The sequence below is a fragment of the Aquila chrysaetos genome, chromosome 3 (genome assembly GCF_900496995.4).
Source record: "Aquila chrysaetos chrysaetos chromosome 3, bAquChr1.4, whole genome shotgun sequence".
In the NCBI taxonomy this organism is placed as follows: Eukaryota; Metazoa; Chordata; class Aves; order Accipitriformes; family Accipitridae; genus Aquila; species Aquila chrysaetos.
In genome coordinates, this window is record NC_044006.1 from 41,259,461 (window position 1) to 41,275,158 (window position 15,698).

The following is a 15,698-nucleotide window of genomic DNA, read 5'->3' on the forward strand; positions in this document are numbered from 1 at the left end:
ACAGACATCTCTCCCCTTAGCTCCCAAGTAAACACCCGAATATATACCTTATGATATCATGCTAGATATTTTATTCTTCCATAAAAACATGAAGTACCCCAGCAATCTACTTCAACCCATCACATACTGTAACTGAGCTTGCTGGGATTTCATTTGTTTTAGGGAACACTTGTATTTACTTAAGACAAGAGGAAACTGACAGAAATTACAACGTATAGTCTCTATAGACAGAAAGAATGTGTGAATTATAAAGTAACACAAACAAAATTAGTTAGCATTTACTGGCATTTATCAATTTAAACTGCATAATAAGCCAGGCTTAGTTTTAACCTATTATATGTTTATGTTTAAGATCAGTTTTTTAAGAACTTAATAGTTCATAAAAGTTATAACCTAGTTAAACGTTTTCTAATAAACCACTGCTGCCTATAAATCATGAGAATAGTCTATAGACTTGACCTTGCCATCAAATAATCAGAACTTTTCAGTAGATTTGATTTTACAGTAGAATGCTACAGTGGATAGACATTATAACATGCCTTCAAAATTACCATGCTATTGTACACAACTTGCAAATTTGGGGAGGATTTTTTTTTTTTAATTAATTGTTTATTAGCTTTGCAAAACCAACTCTGTGTTAACTATCAAACAGAAAGTTGAGAGTTCAGTCCTACAGACATCAACAAATATCAACTGAACTGTTTTGAAAAGATACATGAAGCTATTTAGGAATGTTACCATTTGAAAAAAGACACAAGATTTTTAGATGAATTTTCACATTTCTAATCGCTGCTTTAACTAAAACAGAACAAGTCCACCTACTTTATACTATAAATACTATTAGACAACACTTTCAGGCTGATACAAATAGACAAACAGACAAAATTTAAGCTGTTGATACCTGGAGATGCAGACAACTTTTTGTCTGTAACAACGGCAGTAGCTGTCTCAATGTTAGATGCATCTGTCAGTTTCTGTTGATGCCCTGCAATTTTCTTTGTGAAAAGAAATTTTGTTTTGGTATTTAATTAAATGAAAGCCAAAGCACAAAGTAACATGTATCTTGCACTATCATCTCCTCCAAAATCAGACTAGATGGAATTGCTCATTAAAACAGGAGGTAATAATAATAATATGGAAACATACTTAATTCTACTAACACTGAAATTGCCTCAGACTATGATTTTTATAATCTTACCTTGTAAAGTTATTTTTCCCTAGAAACAGTAATTTCTAAGCAAATTATTAGAAAAATCTCATTTTCTAGAGAAACAGTTACACTTAAATCCATCAACTTTAATAATCCATTAGAAAATGGAGTCTCCATTACTAAAGAGTGCTGGAATTCTGGTGTTTGTTATCAGATGTACAACATAGCCAAAGATGTGGAAGATTTTTAAGGAAAAGCCACAGGCGTTCTGATATGACACCTCATTCACCATTGACCTTCTGGATGAGAAGACAACTTTTTAAAGCAATCTGTGGATCAAAGATGGGTAACTACCCCATTTGTTCTGTGGATAGCAGAAATGCTTAAGTCTGTTTTTCTTAAGAATTCACATTTGTACATCTTGCTATTGCTCATACGCCTTTTCCCCATTTAAGCTCCTCTCCAACTCAAGTCACTAATTTTCACAAAATTCTACAGAGTTCTGCTCTCAAACCTGTTTGAAATTCACTAACAGGTTCAGTTACTAGGTGGCATAAGACTCACATCATCATTGCAAAAGCCCCATTTATTTATGGAACAAAGCTTAGAAGAGCGGTAAGAATACAAAATACATATGGAATACAACTATATACTGTGTTGTGGAAGCTTTCACCCCACTTCACTTTGAAATCATCCTCCAAGTTCTCCATTTCCCCCACTTTTGGGTCTCGGGTTTGGGTGGGTTTTTATGGTGGTGGTGGTACTGAACAGAGGTAGTAATTATTGATTTTTCCCTGCTTCCGTTTCAAAACTCTTCCTTGAACAATGTTACACTTATAGGTTCAGCCAAACTCTGTTAGCTTTCTACATACACCAGTTACTATAAATCCTATGCTTGGTTTCAACAACTATGTAAAAAGAATCATAGAAGTAATTTAGCTTTATGGAAGAAAATAGTAAATTAAAGAGCCATTGCTTACTGCATGTTTTCATCCTTTTAAAAGCACCGGGTTTTGCAGAAGGAAATTAAATAGTTGCTGAAAAGTTACAAAAAGCAAGTGCAATTTCTCCCATTCTACTTACTGCCTGTTCTGTAAATTTGTTTACTTGTTTTTGAAGTTTTTGACATTCTTTGAATTTTTCCTTGTAATGGTCAGCAGCCATTTGCAGGCGAAGCTTCAGATCTTCAACTTCTCTGCGCAGTTCGTGCTCCACTGTGTTTGAAGTTTCCTTAAAAAAAAATTAGAAACTATTCTCTCTTTTGTTCAAATACCACTATTTCCCAAAAAGCCTTTTTTCAATTAAAGAAAGCATAATGCTCTATGTAAGTATAGAAGTTCCTACTTTATTTGTGGGCAGGAAAGGAATACAGTAGTACAGCGGAGAGAGGCAGCATCTGTGCTGAACTTCATTCCTAGCAGGACACACTGAGGGATTAAATATGCACTGGGATAATACCAGAAGCAGGTGAAGAGGATTCTTATTCTAACAGGCTGATTAATGTATATCATAAGTCTGAACGTATACCAAAAGTCTGAACACCTTTCAGAACGTGTTCTAGCTATCTTACAGACAAGTATAACCATGTGGCAAAAATGGACAGACCACAACTGTATTCCATCACTCTCACTATGTTTCTACTGGAAGTGGTTCAGTTGAGCTGTAACATTGATACACAAGCTAAGCAGACAACATTTACCAACTGGATATATGCTGTATTTGGATACTTTCTGGTAACTTGAGTCACTCACATGATCTGCTACTTCTTTCAGGATGCATTTCAAAGACATTGTATATAGTTGAAATTCTTAGAAAAAACATGTAATTCTTGGGTGTTTTCAATATAATAGTTCTTTTGACGGTTGTACTATTCATTTCATATTTACTGCACTATTTTAATTACTGTTCAGCTCAATATATTTTTTCAAACTGCTACATCATTACAGTAATCCTAGTAGCCAATTAATCCAATGCAATTGCAGTCACAGAAGATCCGGTACAAAGCTCACTTAAGTCAGAATGATGAAACTTACATTACCTCATTAGATTTTTATGCAAGACAAAGAAAGTCAGGACACTTTCCATTACATTAATATTTTTATACTTATAAATACTAAAGCAAATTAACTTTGACCACAAAAATTGGAAGGACTCCTAAGAATCAAGAAAGAATCCATCAATGAGGAAAGAACATTATGAAAAAAAATTCTACCAATCATTTTTCTTATCTGAATAAAGTGCTAATGCTACTATGGCTCACATAAAAGAATTAAGAAAGGGAGAGGATTCAAAGTAACACAGATAAATACTGTATTATTCTGTGAAAATAACACGGGGGTGGAGGGGAGCTGCTGTAAGTAGTAGCAGAAACCTTCTTTCTTACCAACCTTCCAAATCAGCTAACGTGCACTTCATTTAAGTGCCAAAAGAGAATTTGATAATAATTTGTACTAATCATCCAGAAACATAATTTATTCCCCAACCTTGGCAAAGCTAGCTCTGTCAGATTTTATAAATACAGATAAATTTCAGTACTAAGTAGTGATGATTTACCTGTTCATTTTTCAAAGCCGTGATTTTTTTCAGTTCAGCTAAAGCATCAGCAAGCTGCTTTTTCAATTTTTCATTTTCCAGACGTGCACTGTGAAGATCGGCCATCGTCTTATCTCGCACATTTACTGCGTCGCTCAGCTCTTTTGACATTAGGACAGCTTCTTGTTTTCTAGCCTGAATCTGATCTTCAGCCTTCCGAAGCTGTTCTTTTAAAATACTTGCATCCTCCTAGGAAAGAGAAGAGAGGGAAGAGAATCCATCATTTTTTAATTCAAAGTTTAAATAAAGGTTGGTAGAGGGATTACAAACATTTGAAAGAAAAATCAAGTTTTCCTGGTGGCTTTAGCAAAACCACTAAATCAAGAATTTAGTACACAAGTACCATTTTCCCCATTTGCCTTCTTTGCTAACAATGGTGTGCAAACATATTTCACTATGACATAAAGGCAAATTTAAATATTATTATTATTTTATCTATACTAGATTTTTATTTTCAGCTTTAGTTTTAACCATACACCAAAAAAAGTCTGTTTTCCAGAATATCTTTGTTCTTATCACCATAGAACTGTTGACAGGCACAAATGGCCATCCAGCTTCAAAACCAAAGTTCATCCCACAGTAACACACTGCAGGTAACAACAGAGTAAGAAGTCTTACAATGCCTACAATTAGTTGATGTAAGACACTGTAAAGCAGCTTTGGGATATTTTTCTCATGGCTCCATTTCCCAAGATCTTGCACAACAAGCTTTCCAGAAGGAACCGAGAACAAAAAGTAATGAAGAGCAAGCTGCAGCATGCAGCACTAAGACTCTCAGCGCTGCTGTAGCTCCATAGGGCAGTCCAAGGGCCAACTGACCAAGCTGCACTACTGGCGTCTCATTCATCAGAGAAGCTCAGGATCACCAAAAAAAAATCAAAAAAATTTTAAAGCTACTATAAACTACTCACAGCCTCTGGTCTTCCTGAAGACATAAGCATCTCATATTCTTGAGTCTAGACATAAATTCAGGTATCTCTAGTCCATTATTTCTTATTTTTTTAATAATCACTTAGCATAGCAAGTCCAGAGGAACACTAATATACTTTGTAAACATTTATGAAGATGGATGGACTAGGAAATGGCCCAAAGTCCTGCCCCTTAGCTATTTCTACAGCACATGATGGATCAGTTACACTGTGAAACTGCCGTTATTTACTGAAATATGTAAAACAATGTTAATGATCCCCACCAGAAACATCACAAGCACTTCCAAGATTAATAAATGACATAAATGTTTGGTTGCTTCGGTACTGGCGCACACACACACCCCCTACATGTTTTTACTTCAAAGTAAAATACAGCAGTAGTTTAACACATTCAGAAACAAAACTGCAAAGCAGTCAAAAGACTAAAACAAGATAAACAGTAACTTAAAGCAAGATAGCATGTCCTTTTTTGTCCTCTTGCTATTTCCATTCTCAACAGCACTACTTTTCTACTTAAATTTTACATTCATAACTCACATTAATGCAACTTCTATTCTTTCAAGATCTAGATTGCCTCTTCTGTGAGAAGACGGGCAAGATCCTAAGTGACAATATCTTGTGTAAGTCAATCTGACTTTTCCATGCAGGCCTCAAAGGCTGTGTCTATATTAACTCTCCAGTTTGGATCAAGAACACAATTGTGAAGCAAAACTCCCAGTAAATTCCATTATTACCTATCACAGTGTAGATCACAGGACAGAACAGTCTCAGGGCACAGAAACTGCATTCCTTTTGGATGAAACGAAACAGGAAGATGTACATCAGGAACAAACACCTACTAGGTATTCCATTGTGGTGGGCTGACCCTGGCTGGATGCCAACTGCCTAGCAAAGCCACTGTATCACTCCCCTCCTCAAATGGACAGAGGAGAGAAAAATATAACAAAAGGCTCGTGGGTCGAGATAAGGGCAGGGAGAAATCATTCAGCAATTACCATCACAGGCAAAACAGACTTGACTTGGGGAAAAAATTTAATTTATTACCAGTCAAATCAGAGTAGGATAATGAGAAAAAAAACAAATCTTAAAAACACCCTCCCCCCAACCCCTTCCCTCTTCCCAGGCTTAAATTTACTCCTGATTTTCTCTACCTCAGTGGCTCAGGGGGATGGGGAGTGGGGGTTTCTGTCAGTTCATCACACATTGTCTCTGCTGCTCCTTCCTCCTCAGGAGGAGGACTCCTCACACTCTTCCCCTGCTCCAGCGCAGGGTCCCTCCCACGGGAGAGAGTCCTCCATGAACTGCTCCAGCGTGTGTCCTTTCCACAGGGTGCAGTTCTTCAGGAACAGACTGCTCCAGCATGTGTCCCCTGCAAGGTCACAAGTCCTGCCAGCAAACCTGCTCCAGCGTTGGCTATTCTTTCTGCACAGGTCCTGCCAGAAGCCTGCTCCAGTGTGGGATTCCCATGGGGTCACAGCCTCCTTCAGGTATCCACCTGCTTCAACATGGGAGTCCTCCACAGGCTGCAGGTGAGTATCTGCTCCACCATTAACCTCCACAGGCTGCAGGGGGACAGCCTGCCTCACCATGGTCTTCACCACAGGCTGCAGGGGAATTTCTGCTCCAGCACCTGGAGCACCTCCTCCCCCTCCTTCACTGACCTTGGTGTCTGCAGAGTTGCTTCTCTCGCATATTCTCAGTCCTCTCTCCAGCTGCAACTGCTCTTGCCCAGTTGGGTTTTTTCTTCTTAAATATTTTATCACAAGAAGCACTACCACCGTCGGTGATGGGCTTGGCCTTGGCCAGCGGCAGGTCCGTCTTGGAGCCAGCTGGCATTGGTTCTATCGGACATAGGGGAAGCTTCTAGCAGCTTCTCATAGAAGACACCCCTGTAGCCCCGCTGCTACCAAAACCTTGCCACACAAACCCAATACATCTGTCCACAGCACCACACTAAAACTAGTCTGAAGTAACCCCACCCGGACCATGGGCAGCATAGATACCAGTTCTTCAGAAATTTCACTCTCCTATTATGCCACACTGCTTGCTAACCACACTGCTACCACACTGTGTAGCAGAAGTCGCCTCTTCCTTAGAAGTCCTACTGGCACTCTTATTGCTGAGTTCTCAAGTCAATTTAGTCTATTTATATGGTATCTTATCTTTTCTCAGGTTTTACATCATTATATCTTGACAGTACATTTACTTAACAATTCCTTCAGCACATCTTTCAATGTCTCCTCTTTTCTCCTCCATCACCCTCTGCAGTCTCAACATAGCTACGTTATTAACTTTTCTCTTTTCCTCAATCTCCTTCCTTTTTCATGAAGTTAAAAGCAACTCAGAGGAGTGCACCACTTTTACTGATGCACTTTTACTGAACTCACAAATTCCTTTTTCACATATAGTTCATCTCACAGTTCATCACGTGAGAGATCTCAACAAGCTCAGAATTTGCAAAACTAAAACCAAATTCACTCTTTTGCTCATTTTCTGCATATACTGAGAATACCATAATCCTCTTGCCTCTCAGCCTATACCCTGGTGATATCTTCAACCTCTTCCTTTGTCTTGTCAAACACATACAACCTTAGATATGTTTATTTTAAACCAGGCCAATTATATTAGCAATGCTTACCTTGTTTGATGAGGAGACCAAAAAAGCTTTCTTCATATTTTCTTTTTCAGCTATAAATAGCTGTAATCTGCCAACCTCCTCTTTATAATACGATATCATGTTTTCTTTGTTTGCATCCAAATTCTTAAACGTCTGGATTTCTTTTACTAGTTTGGTGTTTTCTATTTCTGTATTCTTCAAGTGTATCTGTAATGATGCTAAAAAATGTCAAACTCTTCTTCCACGTTATGAAAACTACTGTTCACCTGTCCATTTAAGTGTTCACTAAATTCTAACTCATCTCCAAGACAGATTAGAACAGGTAAAGAGAAAAATTAAACATTTGATAATATCACTGCCCTCCAGCACAAATTTTCTGGCTAGAATTCTTTCAGCTGGATCATCTAACAACAGCTCCACTCTACAGCTAGAAGTTAAGGCCCTGACTTCTGTCCACATCAAATTAAGCTATTCAGAATTCATTCCTGTTCACAAATGCTAGACAACCAAGGACAAGCAAAAAAGAAATTACTTGAAGAAAACTAGAGAGAAATTAAACTTCTAGTAGTATCTACCTGCAATCATATAAGCAAACAGGATTATATCAGCAATATTCATTTCCAAAGACAGCAAACTACTTTAACAACTCTAGAGTTGTTTTTAAGATGTCATCGAGTCTATCACATTATGCCTAATAAAGGATAACTGTTGCATTCAAGTGCTGTCCACTCAGACTAGATGATTTGTGTTGCTTATTTATAGAGACATTCCATGCCTGTGAAAGATGTTTCGAGATTTTATTACTTCTGGTGTATATCTACTACTGTCTGCCACATAATGACATTTTCCTATGAACAAAAATAAACTTTTAAATACACTTGACTTGTTTCATACAACCTAAGGATTTCATTATTTTGGCATACAAAAACTTTTTTTTTTTTGCCTTTGAAGTGGGCACTATATTTTATTTTAAATATGGGTGTGTCTCAATGCCAGCAAAAGCAATCAGCTATGCTAGTAAAAATCAATGCAATATAGCTCCTACTAAAGCTTCTCAGAGTTATGCACAAGACTCAAGAATAGGGATCTAGAAAACATAGTCTGGAGCAAGAACTTCAAAGAGTAAAAAGTAATTTACTTATGAAAAAGCATGTTAAGAAAACCAGTTACTGGGTGACGCACTGTATAACTAAAGAACTTCCTCACTAGCATCTATTATCTTTTGTTACTATGCCTGCATTTTAACAAATTGGTGATCCATTCTCCTTATTAGAGACCTTTTTATGTCATGGGATGAATTCAAATGCTATTTTCCTCATTCATTTTTATATGAGAACATCTATAACTGTCTTAAAAATCTGCTCACAGAAGTGACCCATTTCCTTTTTTCCTTAACAAATTCAATTTATCAGACTTCTCCATAAAACGTTATTACCTTTATTTCAAACCACTTCATTTCAGTGCATACAGGTACAAGGAATAAAGTTACCTTATAAAGTTCTTTTTCATCCTTTTCTGTCTTTAACCCGCATTCAAGTTGCTCCTTCTCAAGCATCACTTTCTTCAGTTTGTCCTTCAGACTAAGACATTGACAAATTAATAGTACAGAACTATTAATACAGAAAAACGATGCATACATTAAAATTGTTAGTTTGAAAAAACACCTATGGAATGAAACAGCAGAATAAAGTAAGCAACAAAATTACTAAATACCTGTCTAACTCAGTTTCTTTTGCAATGGCTTTTTGAGTAACAGTCATGATATCTTCTTCAAGCTGGAGAACTTTTGAAGCAGCCTCATCATGCTTCTTCTTCAAATCATCAATTTCAGTTTTAAGAGCTTCTGATGCTTGAACATTATTCTTTTAAAAAAAATTGCAAACAGACGTCATTTAAGAATGCATATCTTCAGAACTACCACATGCTATTTGAATTAATGCTAAAACATGACCATTAGATTTCTTCTCTTCCTTATAATGTATGACAAGCCCGTTTCAAGTCTATTAAATACATATATTGAATATATAAAAATACATTAAACTTGCTATGCACAGTTAATATATTAATAAGGAGTCAATAAGGAGTTGGTTTTGGCGCAAGCATTCAGTTACACAGAGACTACCAAAGACTTCAGAGTATAGGACAAAGCTATATTTCATATCTTTTCCCATCTCCTTTCTGCAAACTAACCATTGACTGCCTAGCTTAGAAAAAATGAACAACTTCTATTTTTCTTTGTACTTTCTTTTACTTGAGAAGGAGAGCTTGCATTTGACTAGACAGTTACACCACAGTAAAGACAACTGCAGGCAAAAGGAGAAAGAAAAAGGGAAGAACTCCTGATGAAGAGCTAGTTACTACACTACATTCTCCTAGCTAGAACACACGGAAGGTCTCACAAAGCTCACGGAAGCTCATGAAACAATTGCGGGATTTATGTCTTGGATATTGGAAGCTGAGACAGAGGATGATTACAACACCAAAAACAGATTCCTTTGTCAGAAAACTGACAGACACAAGATGGGAAGCCGCTTTTAAGTATTGCATTAATTATCTAGTTACAGTAACGTCCACACCACTCTAAGGCAATGGACAGCTAAATGTCATCTCCACCACAGAAAAATGGCCATTTAAAGTCAAGTCACCTTAAATAACCCAATACTATTTTCTTAAGAAATTAATAACACTAAAGTAGAACACACATACTGAGATAATATGCTACTAATTCTGATATCAAAATTCAATAAAGCTCATCTTAGTATCAACCATGACAGTGGTATGAATCAAACTGTAAACAAGGTCAAGACAGACTGACCAACATGCCTGACTACAGCATGACTTAGTGTTTGTGCAGATACTACGGTACAAGTTGTCTTTCTGCTCTACATTTAGAAGATTAAAGCACTAGTTCATCTACTCATTTTTAAACAAAGCTTAATGCCCTGAAACAACAAGACTGTACTGTTACATCAAGAGAAACACATCAGGCAGAGTTTACAGAGAACCCCTACCGGCCAGATTCCAACTTAACTAACAATGTTTTAAGTACAATAAAATATAATGAGGACTGGTTTTACTCATTAATTGTCAAAATACACTGTTTGCAAGTGTAATTGAGCCCCGCTTTTACAAGCGACCAAACAGAAGTTTGGGCATTATGATTTTTCTTGGGGGGGGTAGGAGGTGTTGAATTATGAAGGGTGGCAAATGTAACTGATGACTCAACCACTTCCTAAACACTATACCAGCACATAAAGTAGATTTTTATTTTTCTTACATATGCTATAAAAAAAAAAAAAAGAAAAAAAAAAGAAGAGGACTAATACATTACAACTATTTAAACTCTAAATGGCTTTATTATATGCCTTAATATAATAAAGAATTTAAAGGGGTCATGAATGTACCATCTTTCTTGAAAACAGCATTGGAGAAGATGACCCACAATTTTCCTAAGGTCTTTATTTTTGAAGAGCTATCAGTTTTCTACAGCCAAAAATATATGTACTTGGTGTAATGAAGGCAAGATATTTTAATTAAAGTCAGTATTCCAAGTAAAATTTGCTATATAACCAGCAGCAACAACACACATTATAACTGCTTGTCCTTCCCTAGTGCAGTGGAGACTAATTACTTGCCCCTGTTTTGAAAGTCTAGTATAGTAAAAAGTCTATTTCAATGCATATCTGTGTTTTCTCTAAACACCACTTTGGTGTAACTGTAACTGTTGTAACCCAAGTGCCTTCAAAAGAATTTAATCTGATACATTATATATACAAACTGTACAAACAGTTCAAACAGGCTGCCAAAGGTAACATATATTAAAAGGAATTAATAGCCTGAAAAAAATTCACTCCACAAACAGCATTACAATTGATGCTGCTTTGCTAGTTATTCTAAAGGGACATGGTATTAAAATGTAAAAGTTCCATACTTAACAGATTCTCACCTAATAAACTTGTTTAGATACAACTAAAGCCTACAGTTTTGAAAGAAAAAAAGGATTAATTTTTAGAGACGACTTGTTATTTTACAGAATTCTTAGCAATTCAATTTAGATGCTGCAATCCTAGTCCCATACACTCTGGTTACAGCAGTTTCAGAGCCTGTAAAATTTAAAATAAGTGCTCTTAGACTATTTTACAGGTAAAAGTTGACTGTGTTTTAGGAGGAGTCTAAAGGGGAAGAATATAATAAACACATCAACTACATGTACAACCTCTATTACAAAAAAGATAATTACTTTCTGTGATTATTGTTTACTTAATTTCTCTCAATTTATCTGGTATATCTACAAATATTATATCTTTTCTTCCATTTTCTTAACAGAAAGAAAAGCACAGCAACAGCATGAATCATTTTAATGGACTAGTTTAAAAACACCCAACAATTTCAAGGTTATTTTTACTCTGAATTGTATTTTTAATCCAGTTACAAATGCAGCTCCCCCTGTCCCCACTCCCTAGAACTGCAACAACCCTATGGGTGGAGGGGATAAGCAAACTGCACCACAAAGGCCAGAATAAGCAGCCAGAAATTACTTAAGTAAGCTTCACTGCTGCAAAACAAAAAGCTACCAAAACAAAAATTCCTACAACTACTAGGAGTCTCACTAGTGAAATGAAACAAAGAAGATTTAATGTAGTTGTCAAGTGGATTTATATTCCCCAGAATCAAAATTCTACTTTGAAAATTTTTATGTACCTTCAGATAGGGAACAACAAGAAAGATGGGGGCACCAAAATCTTTATTGCTATTCTAAAATGGCAAAAGATTTAAGACTGATTATTTTAAAAATAATTTTATTGTAATCATATGAAACACTGTCCTCCCCCCTGCAAAGAACTGCCATTACACATAACCTGATTTGTTTACGGTGCATTACAAACAGCTGCTGAAAGAACAGAGTTTTTGCATCAAGAAGTTCTAAATTACAGATCAGTTGCTTTAGGTTTGTGTAACCTAATTGTAAATACACTGATGGAAACCTCATAAAGCTATTATAAGTTCTATCTAAAGAATATGCAAAGATCATGCTTGTGCTCTTCTTTGAAACATGTTTAAAATCTATTTATTAAACTGCTGCTGCAAAAGGACTAATCTTTCATTTAAGAGTAGAACAGCCATAAAGTTTATAGATTCTTATTTTTATAGCAGAAAACTATAGCAAAAATCTGTATGTTCAAAAATGAAGAACAACATGCTTTACCTACGTACTTCTTTCTTCTAATGCAACACCAGTAAGATAATTCAGAGTATAGTCTGGTTAATGGAAGCAAGGTGTAAAGACATCCCTTCCTGTGAATCAACATACACAACGCATTTTTCAAACCTACTTAAGTCAGAGAGAGATCCAACAGACAGAATAGAATATTTAAAAAATAAAACCCAAGACTATTTCCAGCTGTGACATCTTGCAGTATCGCAACAGGCAGCTTTTTTTTTTTAATGCTTCATCTTCCCTTAACATGTAAAACTCCCTACCCACTTTTTAAAAGCCATTCCACACCTAAAGCATTCACCTTTGATTAATGGCTAATACCTGCAATCTTCATTTTACTTTTTACAGAATGCATACATTGTAATGAAAAAGAAGAATGAAAGGTTAAAAAATTAGCTATGCAACTCAGAAACCAAAGATGTCAATTCACCAAATACAAGGCAATTTATTTAAAAAAAAACAACACAAAAAAGGCAGTAGCACCTTTCAGCTGGACTGATGTATCTGGATGTAATTTAATGTCAGGGGAACCATTATGCTTCGTACCCTGTAGAGAATTTAGGGGATCTAGATGAATTATCTGCAGGACCCTTTGGTTTATCCCATTTACATCATAGCAGCTCCAACAGAATCATGTAAAACACTTGCCTAACATCATTATCTTTTTAAAGGACCTCAGAGAAGAAATGATGGACACAACATAGCATCATTGCAGACACTGCAAAATCTGAGTGTGCTCATAACACAGGGCCTGAATGTTCTGAAAGGAAACCTCAAGTTGTAATTTTTCTTTCTAAATAAAACTTAAGCATTCAGTAACGTAAAACAGTAAACCAATTCCAAATAAACTCAGTGATATTAAGCTTTATGTTTGTGACTATGATTGGCAATAGAAATACTGCTCTAAAAAACATTGAAGTCTCTCTATTCCAAAACCTAAGATATTGCAGTGGTAATAATTTAATTGTGTTAATCTCTTCAACTAACATTGTTAAACAGATCAAAAGTATCTAAGTAACATCAGTCACCCAATTACTGTCACAAAGACTACAGATGTGCAAGTTTTTGCAGGAGGAAGCTGAAGTATTTATACACACTACGGTTTTGCAGCATGCATTTACATTTCAAAATGTTAATTTCTTAAAACATCTTATAATTTCATATAGCATATAAGCTATGACTTTTGCAAAGGGTCATTCTCATGAATACATAATTTGAAGTGCAGAATATCTCAAATGAATCTGTTCAATCATCCAGTGAAATTTATTTCAATTAACAGTTCAAGAAAGACTCATATATAGAACAGTCACTAAACCAATAAAACAGGGTCTTCTCTTCATAGGATGTTTATAGCACCCTTGGGTGCTATAATTGCTGGTGCCAATCTGAGCAATACTGAGTGTTTAATTTGTATATATAAATTTGTAGATATAAATTATTTTATATAAGTATATAAAATTACTCCATTATTTACATGGAGCTTTGGGGGGGTTGGGGGGGGGTTGCTTTTTGGGTTAGGGGGTATTTTTTTGGTTGTTGTTTGGGTTTTTGCTTTTTGGGTGGCTTTTTATTTTGTGGTTTGTTTGGGTTTTTTTAAAAAAACAATGCATCTCCCTGATCACCAAATTTTCACACATGCAGCATACATAAACAATATCAACATAGCTTGATTTAAAGAGGCACTGAAAAAACACTGGATTCACTTACTTTTATGCGTGCAGTCTGAACTGAGCACTTGTACTGCTGACATACCACACTGCACAACAGCATTTTGTCACTATCTAACCAGAGAAACTCTCCCTATAAAATGGCATCAAAAGCCAACTTAAATGAATCCCTGATATTTGAATAAAACTCTCCAATGAATAAAGCTACTGTGCAGGTAGAACCTCTCAGAAGAATGTGGATTTAGATGGATGTCCTATTAAAACTCCCCATCAGATAGATGAATTAGCCCACTTTTAAAAAAGTTAAATGAACCAAACTTTCAAAAAGCATGAAAGAACAAGTTTATCAAGTCAATAAATTCACTTCTGCCTCAATTTATGCCAATGTCATAACAGAAACACTATTCAGATGTTCACAGGATCAAAGTATGAGTTGTTAATCTGCAAATCTGTTGCTTCTGACTCAAGTTAAACATTTACGGAAAATACTGCCACAGGAGTAAGACTTGTCACCACTCTAATATTAAAAGAAATCAGTTCAGAAATACTCTTTTCCCACTAGAGGGAGACAAATGATTGCAAAAGCATCATTTGCAAGGTCTGCTCTCTACAGAAGCTACAAAACCTGTCTTCACAAAATTGAATGGTTGCAGTGTCAGAAGAGCAACCAATGAAAGCTTGACACAATGACTGCTGCATGTTTCTCTTGTTCAGCACAGTAATATTAAATCTTAAAACAGTAGGTAAACACACTGCTGCCAGCAAGCTTACACACAGTTTAAGTACACACAAAACTGGGAATACAAAGACCAAAAAGCATGCATTCTTTTTATTTACACAGGTATATATTTTTATATTCATAATGCGTAAGATATAGACTAGAAAAAACTAGATATAAACACTCAGGTTTTGATTCAATGTTCTTCAATGTTTCAAAAAAATACAATATATTCATATAAAAGCAGCTAATGTGAGTCAACATACGTGAGTATATACCACTGAACAAGTTCGCAGTAGGAAACCAAAGGAACAGCTGAAATGTTGAAAGCAACCTGAAACAGTTCTGGTGACTATGTATCATGTGTCATCTTCTAAAGTAAAATAATCATAGCGAGTAATTACATCATTAATTTAACAGTGTTATATTAGTAGAGTTGCAAGCTGTATATACGATACTAAATAAAAGTATGTTATCAGGGAACATCATCCTAGTAAAAACTAATTAACTCTGAAATACTAACAGAAGGTTATAAGAAAAAGATTTGACATTTCTGAAACATTTCCAATAATTTCACATTTACTCTGAATTCCCACACAGAGTAGTAACAGATTAAATTAAACCTTCAGACTCTGTAAGAGCTAATTTAATGTCATCGGTGGGGGGGAGTCTAGGAATGGTTTAACTGGCATGAAAAATGCTGCAAATGAATACTATGTTTTCCTGTAACTGAAAATACAGCCCTTTTCAGAAGACTAAAAAGAGTGTGCATATTGAGGGGCAGAGAAGAAAGGAGAGAACAGGAAA

General features: G+C 35.7%; 1 protein-coding gene across 7 annotated transcripts in view; it reads right to left on the reverse strand.

Annotated features, from left to right (window-relative positions):
- TAX1BP1 (Tax1 binding protein 1) overlaps positions 1–15,698 on the reverse strand; it is a 64,316-nt gene that overhangs the window by 19,505 nt on the left and 29,113 nt on the right. For 3 of the 7 annotated variants that reach the window (XM_041122181.1, XM_041122183.1, XM_041122182.1), the window contains exons 6-11: positions 9,002–9,150; positions 8,778–8,898; positions 7,310–7,495; positions 3,704–3,931; positions 2,234–2,380; positions 902–995 (exon numbers count right to left, since the gene is read on the reverse strand). In XM_041122181.1, the coding sequence (XP_040978115.1) occupies positions 902–995; positions 2,234–2,380; positions 3,704–3,931; positions 7,310–7,495; positions 8,778–8,898; positions 9,002–9,150 (925 nt within the window). The remainder of the gene's footprint in view (positions 1–901; positions 996–2,233; positions 2,381–3,703; positions 3,932–7,309; positions 7,496–8,777; positions 8,899–9,001; positions 9,151–15,698) is intronic. The other 4 variants (XM_030008223.1, XM_030008226.1, XM_041122184.1 and 1 more) reach the window with 4 other exon arrangements.